This window comes from Pleurodeles waltl, chromosome 4_1 (assembly GCF_031143425.1).
Source record: "Pleurodeles waltl isolate 20211129_DDA chromosome 4_1, aPleWal1.hap1.20221129, whole genome shotgun sequence".
NCBI lineage: Eukaryota > Metazoa > Chordata > Amphibia > Caudata > Salamandridae > Pleurodeles > Pleurodeles waltl.
This window is the reverse complement of record NC_090442.1, coordinates 666,082,610-666,103,450: the sequence shown is the minus strand read 5'-3', so window position 1 is coordinate 666,103,450 and position 20,841 is coordinate 666,082,610. Positions and strand designations below refer to the sequence as shown.

At 45.4% G+C, this 20,841-nt stretch overlaps 1 protein-coding gene across 1 annotated transcript in view; it reads right to left on the bottom strand.

Moving 5' to 3' along the window:
• CAND1 (cullin associated and neddylation dissociated 1) overlaps positions 1-20,841 on the bottom strand; it is a 300,273-nt gene that overhangs the window by 195,645 nt on the left and 83,787 nt on the right. The window contains exons 5-6 of the mRNA XM_069229173.1: positions 1,233-1,489; positions 962-1,067 (exon numbers count right to left, since the gene is read on the bottom strand). Coding sequence (XP_069085274.1) covers positions 962-1,067; positions 1,233-1,489 — 363 coding nt within the window. The remainder of the gene's footprint in view (positions 1-961; positions 1,068-1,232; positions 1,490-20,841) is intronic.

Sequence of the window (20,841 nt, the reverse complement as noted above, 5' to 3'; positions counted from 1 at the left end):
CGCTAAAGCGCAACTACACCAGTCATAAAAAAACAGAAGATAGGCCAGGAGCATCCAATTTACATGAGAGGCTTGGGAAATAAACTGAGCGTTAAAGGCAACTTCTACAGATTTAAAACCACCACTTGCAACATTGTATACACTCATCTGCTAATTTAGGAATAGTAAAAAGAAAAAAACAAATTCTGGAAGGGAGACCATTCCTTTTGCTTGCTCTTTATGCAAAACAACACTAAATCTGATCACTGACTTCTAGTGAGTGACCGCTACAATCTTCACATTTTATGGGGACTTCAGCATTGTGAGAAAGAAATGTTCAGCACTACAGGTTTCAAATTCTGAAGAACATTCTTCAATTGTCTCCATATGCTAGCTAGATTAAGGTTTGGAGTTACTTTTCCTAGTATCTAAGGGAACGTGTTGGGTTTATGACAAACAAATGTCAGGGTGGGGTTTAAATTGTAACAAATTACATAACAGTGATTCAGTGAGGCTTGTTAGATAAAATATGTTTGGGTAAATGAGTCTGATCTACATACTTGCCATGGAACTTTAAGACATTCACCAAACTGCACAGATGCCTCCTAGTGTTACATCAGGGTTCTAGTCACACATAAAAGCAAACAAACTCCAAAATGGTCAAGAAGATAATTGGTGTCTCAATCAATGTCCTAGAAGGTATTGAGTTTTATAAATACTTTAGAGCCAACCGCCACCCAAAATAATTGTTTTTCTTTTTTTTAAATTCAGGCCAATTTTGTAAACAACCACTAGATTAAAGAAGGAAGGCAATAGAATTGATAAAATCACCACGACAAAACAGAAATTCTGTATTTTCACACAATTTAACGCGCTGAATGAAAACTGGACATTCATTAAGAATGGGATTCAATTTAAAATGCAGCCACATCAGACATACAACAAAAACACTACTGAATTAATAGGTGCCAATGTAATTTACCTCCTAACAAATGACTCAAAGGCCTGAATGCAGTATTCCCTTAGCTCATCATCGTCTACGTTACAGAATTTAACTACCAATGGTATTATTTTCTCCAGGTATTCACCTGCAAAAGAAGAAGAAATGTACAGCTACACGAATCAGTGGTGAGAATAATGTAATATGTAATAAACTGCAATAAATCCACAAAAGAAAATGTCCAAATTAGGACAAAAAGCATTGAAAAACAATTTTAGAAAGAATTTCTTAGTTATTCCATGTAACAACTTACCTATTCTATGGCCTGCTTGCCTACTAATTGCAGCGATGCTCTGTATGTAGGTCCGAGTGGTTGACATGGAATCATTCTTTGACAGTTCAGTCAATAAATGCTCAATGAGGTCTATAAACACTATGTTGCCGCAGCTCATGACCAAATGGCCTAGAGCAATGATGGTTCTTTTCCTCACAGCAAGTCTTGGGCTGGTCAGCTGTGGAAGTAGGCAGGCCAGTATGGAAGGATGGAAATTGACAAGCAGTCCTCCTTGTCTGTAAAGACAGCAAAATACATAATGAATTAGCGAAAGTTACCATTTGGAGGACAAAACCAGTTCAAAAGGTCAATAGTTTTTAGAACAATTCAGGAGGTTAAAAGTTTCAGCATGGCAGGCACATTTCCGCTGTGTAGATTTTAATGCTCAGCGTTTATTAAAACCAAGATTTTCTAATATGGGAATGTTCATCAAATTCATAAACACTGAACCTATCTCTCTTTATGCCAAAAAGGTAATATTTTTGGCAAAGGCATACTTTTTACTATAAGAAATGTTTTTATTATATGCAAAGAATACACACAGAGCTTCCCAGCCTTGAAGTATTTCAATCCCTTGACAAAAAGTTCTAAAAATGAAATTCAGTCAGACAGACATGCGGCACAGTCTCACCAAAAGGGAGAATGGAGTAGCCACTTCACTCTCATGCAACCTGACCTGAAGTAGTCAAAAGATGGTGTACATTGAAGTACGTTCCACAGGAAGGATCTTACACCAAACAATTAGCAAATATCATGGGTCTACTGGGAAGATGGGTTGCTTATGAATTGAATGAGGATGCCCCTGATAGAACACTAGGCTAAAATTACAACATGATAACAACCTTGACTTCTCCATAAATCAGAACCTTTTCTGATGTTCACAACTGCTGAACAAAATAGCAAACTACACAAACAGACGGACAGAGGGGCATATCCCCAAAACAATACCTTTAAAATAAACCAGGACAAATTGACTCATTTAACCAAAAAGGATTCTCACTGTTCTGTAAAAGAGGTCTAGGTATATGATCTGCAAACGGACATTTCAAAGGATAACAGTTGCAGCCACATACATCTTTGCAGCCTCGGTGCTAGCTTTCTGTAGAAGGAGCTTTAATGGTCTTTTGCCACACATTACAATACATAAAAACACAGTTTTGGGATAACATCCATAAAACAATTTTCACATTCATTTAAATTTAAAAATGTGAAACTGATTTAAAAAACGTACAGCACACTAAGCTCAGCAGCATTAAACAGGGTTCAATAATTTATCAAATTTGTGATGAAGTGCAATAGGTCTATCTAAATCAATTGTCAGATTTTTTTAATGGATTTTCAGAAACCATCTCATATTGCTAGTATCTCTGCAAATTAAATATATCAAGAGAAAGCAACAAAACTCCAACTCTGACCATTCACGCCAGACATTAAAAAAAAGACATGGCATCGTTTAAAAGGCCCTGTTTGTCCAATTTAGATTCAAGGCCTACATATGTATGAGCTGCTCTCAAAAAGGCATCCTTTCTAAACGTCAAGTGCAAAGTTTTAGCAAACTGAGGTTCAATATCTTCGAAATACATTTCAAAGAATGGTATACAATTAAAAGCTGCAGGCCCTGAATGAAACATTTATACAGCAATTTACAACCAATGCAAAACATTATAGAAAACGTAGAAATTAAATGTATCCAAGTTTGATAAATAATAATTGAAGGTGCAAGAAAAACCCTCAATGTGGGCAATACTGCAAATCCTATCACAGCTATGAAGAAGCTCCTGGCCACGCCCCTGCTTAAAATCATCAACAAGGTACCTCATTTAGTTAGCAAATGAAGCAGCTACCAAGTCATTAAAAAAAGGAATCAGAATCAACCTTGGACCAGCTTCCGGTTAGCCGTCTGTTCCTGCAGAATGATATATTACCAGTTTTGCTCACAGCAGACCTCTTGGAGAAGAAAGAACTCTCAATGGATAGAGGCAGCAGCCTGTGGTCACTGAGAGGAAATCATCAAGATGACAGGCCAGCACCTAGTCCTCCAGTACGTGCAAAAACAGAATAAAAAAGTCAATACGACAAGGTGCACCCCTTCCAACAAAGGTGGGTATATTGACTGGTGCCAAACATAGGGAATCGTGGGGAAAAATGTAATTATATTTGACCCATGAGATATTAAACTCATCTCCAAGATTAAAGTGGGAAAAATGAGAAACGGGGTCCCCTGCGACATCAGTCAGCCCACAGACTTAGCTACAGAGTGCTGGTAGAGGCATAGATTAAAATCCCCCAAACATACCAAAGTACCGCTCCCCTGTATGTTACTGACACATTCATCAATGTCCATAAGTAACCTGCTTGCCAGATCCACCTTGGAAGTGCAGAACACATTATTACAAACATTAATAGGTAGCCATAAAGTATTTGCACATTGCAGCAATTTGGTAAGACACAGAGGCACAACTCTACCATAATATTTTAGCAGGTAGTGCCAGACACAAAAGTAATAATCACACTCCTTGGCCCTGCCCGCAGAACTCGGAGTGTCTGGTGTAACGTAAGTAGCAAAACCATCCAATAAAACAGTCAGCCATGTCTCCTGTAAACAGATAACTGCATAACGATCAAACAGCTCATACCATTAAGGGCGCCCCCATTTGCTTGCCAGGCCTGCAACATTTCATGAAGCTATCCACAGCAGCAGGGAGATGCTGCTTTCCAGAGCTAGACTAGAGAAAGGACAACAGTGGTAGAAACCAAATTATATCAACTAAGTGCCACAGCCAGCAGCAATTGCGACCCACGCCACAGTTGAAATGAAGGGTTTCTGTAGCGGGTGCCACGGCCCCAGCCCCCTCCTCCTTCTGAAGCGCAGTCCGACTCCAGCAGTTTGGCAACAAACAGCGGCAGACTCTCTAGGCACGTACTCGGTGGAAATGAAGCGCCTCTACAGTGCTTGGCAGCAAACACGCCGCCTTCTAGGGCAAAGCCTGCTGGAAGACGTAGTCCCACCCCTGCAGGTTGTCAACAAACAGCAGCGGAATCTGTAGGCGCTCCAAAGTATATACTGTACAGAGTTATGAGTCTATGAAACCTCCAAGACACTGGATTTTGTTTAGCTATACTAGACTAGACTTGTTCTTAATTCATGAGTAATCCCGTCTTATTAAGTATTATTGCTGTCCTTTGACAGACCTGCAACATTTTAACATAGATGCTGGCCTTAATCAGCAAGGTGTAGATAGGCATCAAATGATTCTGGCACAGACTAAGTTAACAGTTAGTCTTTTTTAGGTTTTGCCCAAGATAGTATGTGCTGTTGCTTGCGATGATTTTTCATTAACAAAAAATCATATAAAAAGGGCTTACAGCTCACTCATTATGTACCATTCATTGGCTTCACTGTCACTCATTTTGTGTCTTCTCATTGGCCATCACGCCAGGTCATCGAGTTTGGTTTTGTCTTCACGTGCATGTCCCGTTCATGGAGCATGGCCCAAGTTTCATGGAGCATGGACCACGTACTGGTTGATTTCTTTAAACATGTCCTCCTGCTGGTCGTGCTCGAAAATGCTGGCCAGAGGTTGGTGTGGGAGGCATCTACACCCTCTGTGCTGCACTCCCTTCCTCCTTCCCTCCAAGATGCTTCCTCCAGCAAGCACTGGCCGTGTCACAGCACTATCTATGTCTTTTTTTTTTACTTTCAGCCATGAAAGTGTGACATGTGCAACATGTTGAAACACTGACAAATGCTGTAGTTCACATAGGTGAAGCCTACTGGCTTGCCAATGCGTGTTGTAAATGAATCTCAGTAACAGTCCATGGCTCTGACAGCTGGAACATGCAAGTATGCACCTTGAAGATCTATTGCACACATCCAGTCTCCTTCATGAAACTGCACAGACACTGTCTTTAATCACTCTTTCACCCAAAAAGTATGTCTTTTTCCTCCACTGGAGAGGACTTGTTTTTTCTGAAGTGGTTTAACTGCTTATGTGGCTTTGCCCAGATGAAAAGCTTTGGAACTTGCATCTTAAAATGCAGCCACACCTCACAGTACCCAATATCAATTCAAATTTTGATATTTTCTGCCAATTCTCCGGGTGTTTTCAAATGTTCTAGAGTTCACAGTAAGAGTAAGTGATGAAACTGTTGCTTTGTTGCAGTTTGAGGTATCAAGATGGCTATTGGCATACCCTACACCTAGACTGTGCTTTCTAGAGAAAACCATACCACCAGTTTGCTAGTGTCTTGCTTTCAAAAGGTTGGAGCTGGAAGCAATTGTCCAAGGACTAGAAATGCAACACAAATTTTCCTTTCTTATCCAAATAATTTTCCTTTCTTCTCCTAGCCTAAGACACTAGGGATTTCTGTTTCCGGCTTTGTATGATGTTTTTCATCATTTGCACAGGATCCAAACAATGCTGTCCATAAATGGAAAGTCTGTCATTTTTTGCTAACTATCAGCCTTCACACCAGTTAGATGAACAATGAAATGCCAAAATGCTACATGATCAGAGACATCTGGCATCAAATTAATCTTTTGGTATGTGCCTTGCTATCTTCAGAGGCACACATACTGGACAGCGACTCTCTCAATGCAAAGTGCCTTGACATTCAACACATTGATAACAAATGTTTTGATAAATGCTTTAGACTTGAGTACTTTGAGTTCGATCTTGATAACAAACCTATTAGCAGAAAAGCCCTTGAAACGGCTCGGTCCCTTTATCAAAAAACTTTGCCAAAAAATGCTTTTTTTGTTTTGCTTTTCTTTTGTCCAGAGCTGCTCTGAGACGGAAGGTGTCAAAACAGGTCTATAAATGAGCAGAGGTGAGGCAGAAACCCCTTCTGTGATTTGAGATGCCAGAGATCACACAGGAGTCTCAGAAGGGATTTGTTAACTGGAATGTTCTTTTTTGTCTCAAAGGACCTTTTGTTGTATGAAGGACATTTAGGAATAACACTGCGCAGGGATACCCCTTTGCTACTTTAGTCAAGCAGAACTGGCACTTCCTGAAAACTAAAGGCATTACTTTACCCACAAGAAAACTCTGTTCATAAGGACAATGTCAAAAACGATGTGGAAAAAGACAAAGTTGGTCAAGCTAAGTAATCATATGCCATAACTCTTTAGATCAGAACAGTGAGATACCACACTCTAACGCGCTCAAGAACAGGCTTCAGTTTGAATGGCATTATAGACAGTGCAGCCTTTTCACTCTATGAGGCTCTCCCGACCACTTTTCAATGTATAAACAGAAGACGTTAGAGGCTAAGGTTATGAACGTCAATTCTTCTTAAAAGGTAAAGCTTTCGGGGGCGGGCCAGCAACCAACATGGCCATCAGGCACTGAAGCTCCAATGGAAGGTCTCCCACAACCACATCGATGAAGCCGGTGGTGCGGAGTTGAATCACCACCGGGTCTGCCCGAGGACCCGAATGACATGAGGAACGCATAAGAACGGGGCAGGACTGGCGCGGGCGTGTGGTTGAAGGACCACAGGGGGCCATTCCGGGCCCACCACGAATCCTGGGTGCCCCGCAGTGAAATGGACCGCAGGTGAGCCTGGGGTGAACTGCGTGAGGGCCGCCTGGTGAGGCCTAGGACACTGGACGGTTCCCCTGTCACTGGCCGGAGGGCCGGGCCCTGTTGCCGACCCACTGGGGACATCGTGCAAGTGGCATGGTGCAAGCTGACCAGACTTCTCCAAGTGGACTATCTCTACTCCCCTGCACTACCCCTACCAAATCATACCTGGCTCCCTATCACGGGGTAACCCTTGTTCAACGTACACTATCCAAATTTTCTCTGTATACCTTTAGTGACCTGTCCCCGGGGTGGCATGTTATTTCAAGGACAGAGGACACAACATTCACCACTGCAACCAACATGGACTAGTCTGTACTCGGGCGACTCCAAAGCACCCTGTGGGCACTGATCCCCACATACCCTCAAGCACCGGACGACTTTAAGCCCTTGATTCATATGATCATGGTAGTTTCTGAATTTACTCATGCAAAACCATAGAAATTAAGCAGATAGTTATTTCAAGTAACTATAGCTCACATCCTATGGCACCCTCGCCATGCACTGCTAATTACCCCAGATATTACAGCACTCATAACAACTTTTATAACCTCAATAAAAATATCAACCAAACATTACCAATCAAATTATTGGGAAAAAAAAAGCAGTGTATGGCATGAGTTATAGTTACTTTAGGGTACAAGTTATAGTTACTTGAAATAACCATAACTATAACTGCTGAATTTCTATGGTTTTGTGCGAGTAAATTCAGAACCCAACTATAACGTCCCTGTATCCTTTGGTTTTTAAAGTGAAGAAAAAAATTATAGCACACACACACACACACACACACTTAACAAAAAGTAATATATACATTTGTTAAGCAGACCTAAACAATATCTACCTAAGTTTAAAAACCATTGTAAGGAAATGCCTCCTTGGCATGGTTACCCCCTGACTTTTTGCTTTTGCGGATGCTATGTTTTGAATTGAAAGTGTGCTGAGAACTGGTAACCAGGCCCCAGCACCAGTGTTCTTTTCCTAACCTGTACTTTTGATTCCACAATTGGCACACCCTAGCATCCAGGTAAGTCCCTTGTAACTGGTACCCCTGGTACCAAGGGCCCTGATGCCAGGGAAGGTCTCTAAGGGTTGCAGCATATCTTATGCCACCCTGGGGACCCCTCACTCAGCACAGACACACTGCTTGCCAGCTTGTGTGTGCTGGTGAGAACAAAACGAGTAAGTCGACATGGCACTCCCCTCAAGGTGCCATGCCAACCTCACACTGCCTATGCAGTATAGATAAGTCACCCCTCTAGTAGGCCTTACAGCCCTAAGGCAGGGTGCACTATACCATAGGTGAGGGCACCAGTGCATGAGTAATGTGCCCCTACAGTGTCTAAGCCAAACCTTAGACATTGTAAGTGCAGGGTAGCCATAAGAGTATATGGTCTGGGAGTCTGTCAAACACGGACTCCACAGCACCATAATGGCTACACTGAAAACTGGGAAGTTTGGTATCAAACTTCTCAGCACAATAAATGCACACTGATGCCAGTGTACATTTTATTGTGAAATACACCCCAGAGGGCACCTTAGAGGTGCCCCCTGAAACCTTAACCGACTATCTGTGTAGGCTGACTAGTTCCAGCAGCCTGCCACAACCAAGACATGTTGCTGGCCCCATGGGGAGAGTGCCTTTGTCACTCTGAGGCCAGTAACAAAGCCTGCACTGGGTGGAGATGCTAACACCTCCCCCAGGCAGGAGCTGTAACACCTGGCGGTGAGCCTCAAAGGCTTACCCCCTTTTTTCCAGCACCACAGGGCACTCCAGCTAGTGGAGTTGCCCGTCCCCTCTGGTCACGCCCCCACTTTTGGCGGCAAGGCCGGAAGAGATAATGAGAACAACAAGGAGGAGTCACTGGTCAGTCAGGACAGCCCCTAAGGTGTCCTGAGCTGAAGTGACTCTAACTTTTAGAAATCCTCCATCTTGCAGATGGAGGATTCCCCCAATAGGGATAGGAATGTGACCCCCTCCCCTTGGGAGGAGGCACAAAGAGGGTGTACCCACCCTCAGGGCTAGTAGCCATTGGCTACTAACCCTCCAGACCTAAACACACCCTTAAATTTAGTATTTAAGGGCTTCCCTGAACCTAAGAATTTAGATTCCTGAAACTACAAGAAGAAGAGGACTGCTGAGCTGAAAGACCCCTGCAGAAGAAGAAAAGACACCATCTGCTTTGGCCCCAGACTTACCGGCCTGTCTCCTGCCTTCTAAAGAAACCTGCTCCAGCGACGCTTTCCAAAGGACCAGCGACCTCTGAATCCTCAGAGGACTGCCCTGCTTCAAGAAAGACAAGAAACTCCAGAGGACAGCGGCCCTGATCCAAAAGACTGCAACTTTGTTTCGAAGGAGCAGATTTAAAGACCCCTGCAACTCCCCGCAAGAAGCGTGAGACTTGCAACACTGCACCCGGCGACCCCGGCTCGACTGGTGGAGAACCAACAGCTCAGGGAGGACCCTCCGGCGACTCCGAGACCGTGAGTAACCAAAGTTGTCCCCCCTGAGCCCCCACAGCGATTCCTGCAGAGGGAATCCCCAGGCTCCCCCTGACCGCGACTGCCTGACTCTGAAATCCCGACGGCTGGAAAAGACCCTGCACCCGCAGCCCCCAGCACCTGAAGGAACGGAACTTCAGTGCAGGAGTGACCCCCAGGAGGCCCTCTCCCTTGCCCAGGTGGTGGCTACCCCGAGGAGCCCCCCCTTTCCTGCCTGCACCGCTGAAGAGATCCCTTGGTCTCTCATTGAAAACCATTGAAAACCCGACGCGTGTTTGCACACTGCACCCGGCCGCCCCCGCGCTGCTGAGGGTGTACTTTTTGTGCTGACTTGTGTCCCCCCCGGTGCCCTACAAAACCCCCCTGGTCTGCCCTCCGAAGACGCGGGTACTTACCTGCTGGCAGACTGGAACCGGGGCACCCCCTTCTCTCCATTGAAGCCTATGTGTTTTGGGCACCTCTTTGACCTCTGCACCTGACCGGCCCCGAGCTGCTGGTGTGGTAACTTTGGGGTTGCTCTGAACCCCCAACGGTGGGCTACCTTGGACCCAAACCTGAGACTTGTAAGTGATTTACTTACCTGCTAAAACTAACAATAACTTACCTCCCCCAGGAACTGTGAAAATTGCACTGTGTCCACTTTTAAAATAGCTATTTGTGTTTTATGTGAAAAGTATATATGCTACTGTAATTATTCAAAGTTCCTAAAGTACTTACCTGCAATACCTTTCAAATGAGATATTACATGTAGAATTTGAACCTGTGGTTCTTAAAATAAACTAAGAAAATATATTTTTCTATAACAAAACCTATTGGCTGGATTTGTCTCTGAGTGTGTGTTCCTCATTTATTGCCTGTGTGTATGTACAACAAATGCTTAACACTACTCCTTTGATAAGCCTACTGCTCGACCACACTACCACAAAATAGAGCATTAGTATTATCTCTTTTTGCCACTATCTTACCTCTAAGGGGAACTATTCCTTACTTTGAAATAGTGCATACAGAGCCAACTTCCTACAACCATGGTTAGCATACATATTAGTACAAAGAAATACACATCTAAATACAAATAATCAAAGTTTAAATGCTTACATACACAGGAATATGCTGTATATTAGTGTTTGTGTACGGTGGTTATGTAGGAAAAAGCCAAGTCTTGAGCAGCCTTCTGAAGATAAGATGGTTATCCATGGATCTTATGTTTCAAAGTTACAAATTCCATAGTTGCCTGCTTGAACAGAGAAAGATGTACCATATATGTGTTTTTTCCTTGTATGGTGGGGTTTGAGGTGAAGTACCAATGTGGAGTGGAGGTTCCTTTGTTGAATTAATATTTTTATTTTATTCCTGATGAAAATTCCAGCTGAAAATCGGTCCTGTACCATTACTTTGTGGGTGCTACAAAGCATCTTGAAGGTAGATCTTCTGGCAAACAGTACTCAACGTACCCAATGTAGGGCCCTCAAGGCAGAAGAGATGTGGGCCTGTGGCTTCACATGTAGGACCAGTCTGGCAGTAGAGTTCTGAATAGGTTGTAGTTTTTTCATAGTTAATAACGATGATTCGTGGTAGAGGCCATAGGCGTAATCAAGCTTACACAGTACAAGAGAGATAGTAGCCTGGAATCTGTGCAAAATGGGCAAGGCCGTCAAGACGCACCCTAAACTGCAGTTTAATCGGAGAAAGACGCAGAGAACTTGCGATAACAGAGCCACAGCAGAATAAGGATAAAACAAAGCAGAACTGGAGGTGGGTGCTGAATTGCAGCAGATCCTGGCAACAATGCAGCACAATCTAACTAAAACAGATGGTAAGACAGATGCACAGACCTTTCAAATGGACCGCATGTCAGAGTGTCTGGATAAGCACAACAAACAATTGGACATGGTCAAGAGGCTCGTAGCGGACGTGGAAGATGCGCAGGTCATGGCATCAGCAACATAAAAGCAGATGGAGAGGACAGTACCTGTGCTGCAGACTAAGACGGAAGACCTGAAAGCCTGCTCACGCCGCAATATACTCTTGAATGTGGGACTGGCGGAATCCACAAACATCAACAATACAGAAAACTACGTGGAGCGACTCCCAGTTGATCTTTTGGGGTGTGAGACTTTCAGATATTTTTGTGGTTGAGCGGGCCTACCTTTCTGGCACCGCACCTAGTACCTGGGGTGAGACCTTGTCCCATTATAGAAAGACTTCTGAACTACAGGGACCAGGATGCCGCGAACCACAAGGTCAGGGAGCTCAAGGTGTTGTGGCATAAGGGTAGGGCACTATCGCTTTACCCTGACTAAGCAGCAGGTCCCGAAGCAATTAATCTCAGATAGGTGTAAACTGCAAGAACAGCAGCTGGAATACATTATGATTTACCCAGCACACCTGAGGTAATGGTTGATGGGAAGCCAATGATTTTTGGAAACCCAAAACATTTGCAACTATTTCTCAAACGCCACATGACGGAGGAGACGAGGCCTCGCTCCCCCAGATCGGAGGAATCAGACGCAGCAGCCTCTCAAGAGTTGAATGAGCAGGATTAGCTCCCTCAGAATAGACTAGCGTCGCACTGTACCTTGGGACAGATTGCATGATTTTTATCACCGACTGCAATTTTCTGCTACACTGGTAATGATTGATGTTGATAGAACACATAATGACTAGAAGGGGCAATCAGAGCATTAGTGAACATCCGAAGTTGGTTGGAAGAGCGCATGCAGACTCAGGGTTGGATGGACGCTTCCATTTATCAGTCCTCACTTGTGCTCTTGCAGCCTTCTAAGATGGATCTGGTGTGGGATGACAGTAACACTGTGTCGAGCAGCGCAGGTGGTGGATGTGACAGATTCAGTGTAACTGTCCCACTACTATTGCAGCACACAATTTGCCTATCACACTGCTTGCTGGAGCGGGGCTGGGGTTGTGACCGGCTTGTTACATCAGCCCCTGTGAGTGTGCTACATAGCTATGTTTGGGGTTTTGTTGGTTGGGTATTGGGGAGATTAAAGGGGACTGATTCATCACTGTGTAAGTTACTGGGGTCCTCTTTGTGGAAAGGGGTGGGTATTGTTTAGTTCAACCCTTACCTAGGCATTAGCAATGGTCTTAGACTGTGAATGTTATATCTGGTGGTATGACTAGATTGATCAAGTTACAGGATAATGGCGGATGAATCAAGTGGGACTGCAAAGGGTGCTCCAACACCTTTACTGATTTGATTTTTTACTTGGAACGCAGGTGCCTAAACGATTTCAGGAAGGTGCACAAGGTTGTAGCATACTTTCAGCGGCACAAAATTGACATTGCTATGTTACAGGAGACACTCCTTGCGCTGGGTAGTGGCATGCTGATGCAGCATCAAATGTAAGGCTTTTGACGACTAACAGTTCTAGGACACGCTGAGCGCCTGCCTAGCCCAAGAGGGTGGGGGCCTACCACAGATTTGAGATGGGGACTTCAATTGCAAAATTTGTCTCAACGAGATCACTCCAGAGGCACGCCTAGACCGCCCTGGCCTACGGACTGTGCTCTGCAATCCACTGCGGATCAGTATAGCTTGTTGGATGTCTGCTGCCATAAATACCACAGTGGTGAGGGATTTACACATTACTCCACGGTAAACAACATTCACACACATATAGATTGTTGGTTACTATCTTGTAGTTTGGCACAACGGATGCATCGTTATGAACCCTTGCCCCGCACCTATTCAGACCACTCGCCGGTCCTACTTGAAATGGAACTGCAGTTTGCGCCCACCTGCGTTTACATGGCGGTTCCCGCTGTGTTCTCTATTAGATGCTGCGTTTGGGGAGGAACTTGCACTGGTGCTAGAGGACTTCTTTACTACCAATATTGGTTCAGTACAGAAGTTTACAACGGTTTGGGAGAACTTCAAGGTCTACATTGGAGGGGGTCACTGTCTCGAAGCATGCCGGGGTGCTCTGGTCTATGCGCTGGAGATTTGCATGGCTGGAGGCAGAGGTCGGGAAACTGGAGCAAAGACACAGGGAGATGGCAGAGCTTATTAGGGGATATACAAGTCAAGCTAGAAGAGTATCATGACACTGCGCAGAGCGAAGTTAATCATTTAGGGAAGTATGACACAGCTCGGGCATATGGGGCAGAGGAGCATCTGGAAGCTACGCTGGCAGCACTCCTGCACCCTAGTTGAAAAGATTACATGATTGTATCATTGCGAGATGAACGAGGGACACTCCTACAGACAACTGACCCGATTTCGGAACAGTTTCGGCTGTATTATGCTGATCTATACAAGCTGCGACTCACGCAAGATGATACTGCCACTGCGGATTTTCTTGTACACCTTACCATGAAGCGGCTCTTGGAAAAACAATAGAGGGCACTTTATGGCCCCATTGAGCTCCATCAAGGTCTTGGCTGCCCTGAAGATGCCTAGCGGTAAAGCACTGGGTACGGATGGAATAACAGTAGCCTTTTGTAAGGGCTACCAGGATCTGCTTATTCCACATCTGATAAGTCTATACAAAGGGATGGTAAGGGGTGGCTGCATGTCATCATCGATGCGCAAGGTGCTGCTAGTCACCCTACTAAAACTGGGCAAGCCGGCCGACTACTGTGCGTCCTATCTAGAGGCCGTTCTTACTACTGAACAGACTTTTTTTTTTTAGAGGATACTAGCCAACCAGTTGGCACTGTTGCTCCAAGGCTTAATGGGCAAAGAACAAGCTAGGTTTATACCCGGTCGAACGAGATCATACAATCTTCCGAAGCTCTTCAGCGCGACTGCATGAGTTGACCCAGAGGTGTGCGCCACGGTAATCTATATGGTCGCTGAGAAAGCATTTGATTCAGTATAGTGGGGCTTTATGCTGCAGGTTTTGAGACTTATCTGTGTTGGAGATGTATTCTTCCAACGTGTCCGGGTACTCTACACAGAGCCAAACGTGTGGATTTGGGTTAATTGTAATGTCACTAATGCCAAAGACATCACCAGGGGAATCAGGCAGGGATGCACTCTACCAAAGTGGTTATACCTTCTAGTGGTGGAGCGACTGGCTTGTATGCTAAACGAATGCCAAGCTCACAGAGGGCTACGGTTACCTTTCTATAACTTGGTAATTTCTGCTTATGCAGATTAACACAGATCCTCCTGGAGGCAGTGCTCTTTGGAGGACAGTCCGGCCTGTGCATTGACTGGAATAAGCTCCTAATAATCCCACTCACAGCTGCCACGATACCAGTCCAACTAGAGTATCTGTTGCAGTGGACTACGGATTCAGTGCATTATTTGGGAATACAGGTCCAAATTGATCCTGTCGTGAGACTCTCGCTAAAATAACAAGACTGTTGAGTTCTGGGCTGCAGAAATACAAGTATGGGGAACAGAGTCCAATACCAAACCATGTGGCAGCTGTCGAACTAACCCTTTCGGCTAGGTAACAGCACCTCACAGGTACAGTAGGTAAAGGTGATTGGTGGCAGCCCATCGCATGACAGAATCAGACCCCTCGGGGAAGTCGTTGTGGAAACAGATCGTGCCCCGTCCTCTCAGTTACACAAGTCTCATACAAGTAGTGACAAGCAGAAGCACATCTTGGTCAAATAGGATTTGTTGATGCAAATGCATTCTGCGTTAAAAGGCATGAAGTGCGCTTATAAGGATGATGAAACCAGACACTATTACAATGGTGACCAAGAAAGTGAAACCTAGAAACTGTCAGACCATATTTGTCACAACAGTATTACTAATATTCCTAGATTCCTCCGTGAGAGCAAATAGCAGTGAATAGCCCTCATCTGCTCATCTACTCCCAGGAGTGAAGTGTGAGCCCCATACTTGTGCTGTAGGTAAAGGAGAGGTAGATTAGACTGCTGGAAATCCTCCTCCGTGACAGAAGAGGAAGCGCCAAGTTTCTGCTGAAACTGCAAAGGCAACAGGCAGCCTAAGACAGTGATCTGACTGGAATGTTTCCTCTAAGGATACTAAGGCAGCCTGACGTGTTATAATAAACATTGTGTTATTCTAGGAACTGCTGTGACCTGACAACACATCTGTTTCTGTGTAAGGAAGATACTGTACTCTCTGAGCCGGCAATACCTGGGATCCTATCATATGTAGCCTTGATGTGAGCACAGTGAAATGTCGTGCAAAGCAATGAACACCAAAATTCCACGGAGAAAGGCAATAGATAAGAATAATAAAGCAACACCACTAAAATGGTGGCTCGCTAAAAAAATAAAAGAAACAGTATGCCAGGTGACTCTGTAAAGGTTCACAGGACTCAGACCTAAGCTAAAATAAGCAAAAAATAAGTGTGATAATGTGCCTAACAACTGACCTCACGACCCCTCCCCCCCTCAATATAAGTTCAAGAGTGCAATGTGATCTAAAAATCCAACAATTAACGTTGCTGCAAACTAATTAAAAACATGCTAAAAATATTCATGAACAGAGATAAAAATGCCTACTCTAACAAGCCAGGCTTACTAACGGCAAGCCAAATTATAGAACAGGACATTAAAGTAAACATTAAGTATGCAACAAATCAATTCGCCAAAATGTTTAGGAAAATGTGTATTTAATAGGGACTGTATCTCCGCAGATGACCTTGCCATTTGAAGATCATAGGTCTTGTGGGCAGAAGTCAGTGCCACATGTTTTTGGAACAAAAGAGCTTTCAGTCTGCTCAGCTTGCCAAAATTTACATATAAAGTTGCGATGGGAGGCCACATTTCTGCAACTTATGTCTTGCGTGGGGTGGAGGGGTAAAAGAGAATACGAGGGGGGGGGGGGGGGGGATGTAACCGCAACAAGTCACAATTTGGGAGACCAAGACAACAGGTAATTCCAGCTTGCATGCCACAATAATTCTCCCCATTCTGGAGGATGTAGCTTCCTTTTGATAACACCTGGAAAGCTTGGCAAATCAAAGGGACAGGAACATCCTTCAGAAACGAGGCTAGGTTGGCCACTGAAGCACTGCATGCTCCATGCAAAAAAAAACTGCTGTTTACAGAAGTCTTGCATTCGCTGCTGCTAAGAAAGACCTCATTAATCCCATTAAAACATTTGAACTTGAAGGGCAGCTCCCACACCTCATGGATGCAATTATCTCCTAATTTCTTCAATCTACCTACGGGAATGTGCCTTAAACACAAGGTGAATTTTAATGTTGAAATGGGCAAACTGATAACCCTCTGTAACAACCAAACCGCAGATGGTATTTCCGCCACAGTAAGAGGTAACTTTCAAACTTCTCAATGTTTAATATTACATAAGTAGCTTTTTTCATGACCATCGTTTTCTGCTGCTGCAATACATTAAACACTGCAATGTCACGTCAGCTGACGTACTACCAGGGTACGCAACCACTTTTCAGAACCTGAAACGTTCAACCTCACTGCATGATGGACCTAAGCTGACTTTGTCCTTGTTGTAAAAAAGACATATCTGTTTGCAAGATGTCTACCACAGAAAAAAGGAAAATGTCACTTAACCAGTGTACATCTGTTCGTGGCATTAGTCGCTGCAGATTCACATGCTGTGCATAGTCCGCCATCTGGTGTTGGGCTCGGAGTGTTACAAGTTGTTTTTCTTCGAAGAAGTCTTTTCGAGTCACGAGACCGAGGGACTCCTCCTACTTTGGTTCCATTGCGCATGGGCGTCGACTCCATGTTAGATTGTTTTCCCCGCAGAGGGTGAGGTAGGAGTTGTGTATGTTAGTAATAGTGCCCATGCAATGGAATGAATAAGTATGTACAAAATGAAGGTTAAAGTAATATATTTACAAATGTACAAATGTTGAAGATTACTTCCAAACGGCTACAGGCTCCCGGGGAGGCGGGTGGGCGCATGTGAATCTGCAGCGACTAATGCCACGAACAGATGTACACTGGGTAAGTGACATTTTCCGTTCGGTGGCATGTGTAGCTGCAGATACACATGCTGTGCATAGACTAGTAAGCAGTTATCTCCCCAAAAGCGGTGGTTCAGCCTGTAGGAGTGGAAGTAGTTTGAAATAAAGTTCTTAGTACAGCTTGACCTACTGTGGCTTGTTGTGCAGATGGCACGTCTACACAGTAGTGCTTAGTAAATGTGTGAGGCGTAGACCATGTTGCTGCCTTACATATTTCGTTCATTGGAATATTTCCTAGAAAGGCCATGGTAGCACCTTTCTTTCTGGTTGAGTGTGCCTTTGGTGTAATAGGCAGCTGTCTCTTTGCTTTAAGATAGCAGGTTTGGATGCACCTAACTATCCATCTAGCTATACCTTGTTTTGATATTGGATTTCCTGTATGAGGTTTTTGAAATGCAATAAATAGTTGTTTTGTTTTGAAAATGTCACTTACCCAGTGTACATCTGTTCATGGCATCGGTCGCAGTAGATTCGCATGTTTTGCAATAGCTCGCTGTAGGAAGTTGGCTCTGTATGTGCTATTTCAAAGTAAGGAATAGCATGCACAGAGTCCAAGGGTTCCCCTTAGAGGTAAAATAGTGGTAAAAAGAGATAATACTAATGCTCTATTTTGTGGTAGTGTGGTCGAGCAGTAGACTTATCCAAGGAGTAGTGTTAAGCATTTGTTGTACATACACATAGACAATAAATGAGGTACACACACTCAGAGACAAATCCAGCCAATAGGTTTTTATATAGAAAAATATATTTTCTTAGTTTATTTTAAGAACCACAGGTTCAAATTCTACATGTAATATCTCATTCGAAAGGTATTGCAGGTAAGTACTTTAGGAACTTCAAATCATCAAAATTGCATGTATACTTTTCAAGTTATTCACAGATAGCTGTTTTAAAAGTGGACACTTAGTGCAATTTTCACAGTTCCTAGGGGAGGTAAGTATTTGTTAGGTTAATCAGGTAAGTAAGACACTTACAGGGCTTAGTTCTTGGTCCAAGGTAGCCCACCGTTGGGGGTTCAGAGCAACCCCAAAGTCACCACACCAGCAGCTCAGGGCCGGTCAGGTGCAGAGTTCAAAGTGGTGCCCAAAACACACAGGCTAGAATGGAGAGAAGGGGGTGCCCCGGTTCCGGTCTGCTTACAGGTAAGTACCCGCGTCTTCGGAGGGCAGACCAGGGGGGTTTTGTAGGGCACCGGGGGGGGGGGACACAAGCCCACACAGAAATTTCACCCTCAGCAGCGCGGGGGCGGCCGGGTGCAGTGTAGAAACAAGCGTCGGGTTTGTAATGGAAGTCAATGGGAGATCTAGGGATCTCTTCAGCGCTGCAGGCAGGCAAGGGGGGGGGTTCCTCGGGGAAACCTCCACTTGGGCAAGGGAGAGGGACTCCTGGGGGTCACTTCTCCAGTGAAAGTCCGGTCCTTCAGGTCCTGGGGGCTGCGGGTGCAGGGTCTCTCCCAGGCGTCGGGACTTAGGATTCAAAGAGTCGCGGTCAGGGGAAGCCTCGGGATTCCCTCTGCAGGCGGCGCTGTGGGGGCTCAGGGGGGACAGGTTTTTGTACTCACAGTCTTAGAGTAGTCCTGGGGTCCCTCCTGAGGTGTTGGATCTCCACCAGCCGAGTCGGGGTCGCCGGGTGCAGTGTTGCAAGTCTCACGCTTCTTGCGGGGAGCTTGCAGGGTTCTTTCAAAGCTGCTGGAAACAAAGTTGCAGCCTTTCTTGGAGCAGGTCCGCTGTCCTCGGGAGTTTCTTGTCTTTTCGAAGCAGGGGCAGTCCTCAGAGGATGTCGAGGTCGCTGGTCCCTTTGGAAGGCGTCGCTGGAGCAGGATCTTTGGAAGGCAGGAGACAGGCCGGTGAGTTTCTGGAGCCAAGGCAGTTGTCGTCTTCTGGTCTTCCTCTGCAGGGGTTTTCAGCTAGGCAGTCCTTCTTCTTGTAGTTGCAGGAATCTAATTTTCTAGGGTTCAGGGCAGCCCTTAAATACTAAATTTAAGGGCGTGTTTAGGTCTGGGGGGTTAGTAGCCAATGGCTACTAGCCCTGAGGGTGGGTACACCCTCTTTGTGCCTCCTCCCAAGGGGAGGGGGTCACAATCCTAACCCTATTGGGGGAATCCTCCATCTGCAAGATGGAGGATTTCTAAAAGTTAGAGTCACTTCAGCTCAGGACACCTTAGGGGCTGTCCTGACTGGCCAGTGACTCCTCCTTGTTGCTTTCTTTGTTCCCTCCAGCCTTGCCGCCAAAAGTGGGGGCCGTGGCCGGAGGGGGCGGGCAACTCCACTAAGCTGGAGTGCCCTGCTGGGCTGTGACAAAGGGGTGAGCCTTTGAGGCTCACCGCCAGGTGTCACAGCTCCTGCCTGGGGGAGGTGTTAGCATCTCCACCCAGTGCAGGCTTTGTTACTGGCCTCAGAGTGACAAAGGCACTCTCCCCATGGGGCCAGCAACATGTCTCTGGTGTGGCAGGCTGCTGGAACTAGTCAGCCTACACAGACAGTCGGTTAAGTTTCAGGGGGCACCTCTAAGGTGCCCTCTGGGGTGTATTTTGCAATAAAATGTACACTGGCATCAGTGTGCATTTATTGTGCTGAGAAGTTTGATACCAAACTTCCCAGTTTTCAGTGTAGCCATTATGGTGCTGTGGAGTTCGTGTTTGACAGACTCCCAGACCATATACTCTTATGGCTACCCTGCACTTACAATGTCTAAGGTTTTGTTTAGACACTGTAGGGGTACCATGCTCATGCACTGGTACCCTCACCTATGGTATAGTGCACCCTGCCTTAGGGCTGTAAGGCCTGCTAGAGGGGTGTCTTACCTATACTGCATAGGCAGTGAGAGGCTGGCATGGCACCCTGAGGGGAGTGCCATGTCGACTTACTCGTTTGGTCCTCACTAGCACACACAAGCTGGCAAGCAGTGTGTCTGTGCTGAGTGAGAGGTCTCCAGGGTGGCATAAGACATGCTGCAGCCCTTAGAGACCTTCCTTGGCATCAGGGCCCTTGGTACTAGAAGTACCAGTTACAAGGGACTTATCTGGATGCCAGGGTCTGCCAATTGTGGATACAAAAGTACAGGTTAGGGAAAGAACACTGGTGCTGGGGCCTGGTTAGCAGGCCTCAGCACACTTTCAATTGTAAACATAGCATCAGCAAAGGCAAAAAGTCAGGGGGCAACCATGCCAAGGAGGCATTTCCTTACACAACCCCCCCCCCCAAACGAAAGAGGATGAGACTAACCTTTCCCAAGAGAGTCTTCATTTTCTAAGTGGAAGAACCTGGAAAGGCCATCTGCATTGGCATGGGCAGTCCCAGGTCTGTGTTCCACTATAAAGTCCATTCCCTGTAGGGAGATGGACCACCTCAACAGTTTAGGATTTTCACCTTTCATTTGCATCAGCCATTTGAGAGGTCTGTGGTCAGTTTGAACTAGGAAGTGAGTCCCAAAGAGGTATGGTCTCAGCTTCTTCAGGGACCAAACCACAGCAAAGGCCTCCCTCTCAATGGCACTCCAACGCTGCTCCCTGGGGAGTAACCTCCTGCTAATGAAAGCAACAGGCTGGTCAAGGCCATCATCATTTGTTTGGGACAGAACTGCCCCTATCCCATGTTC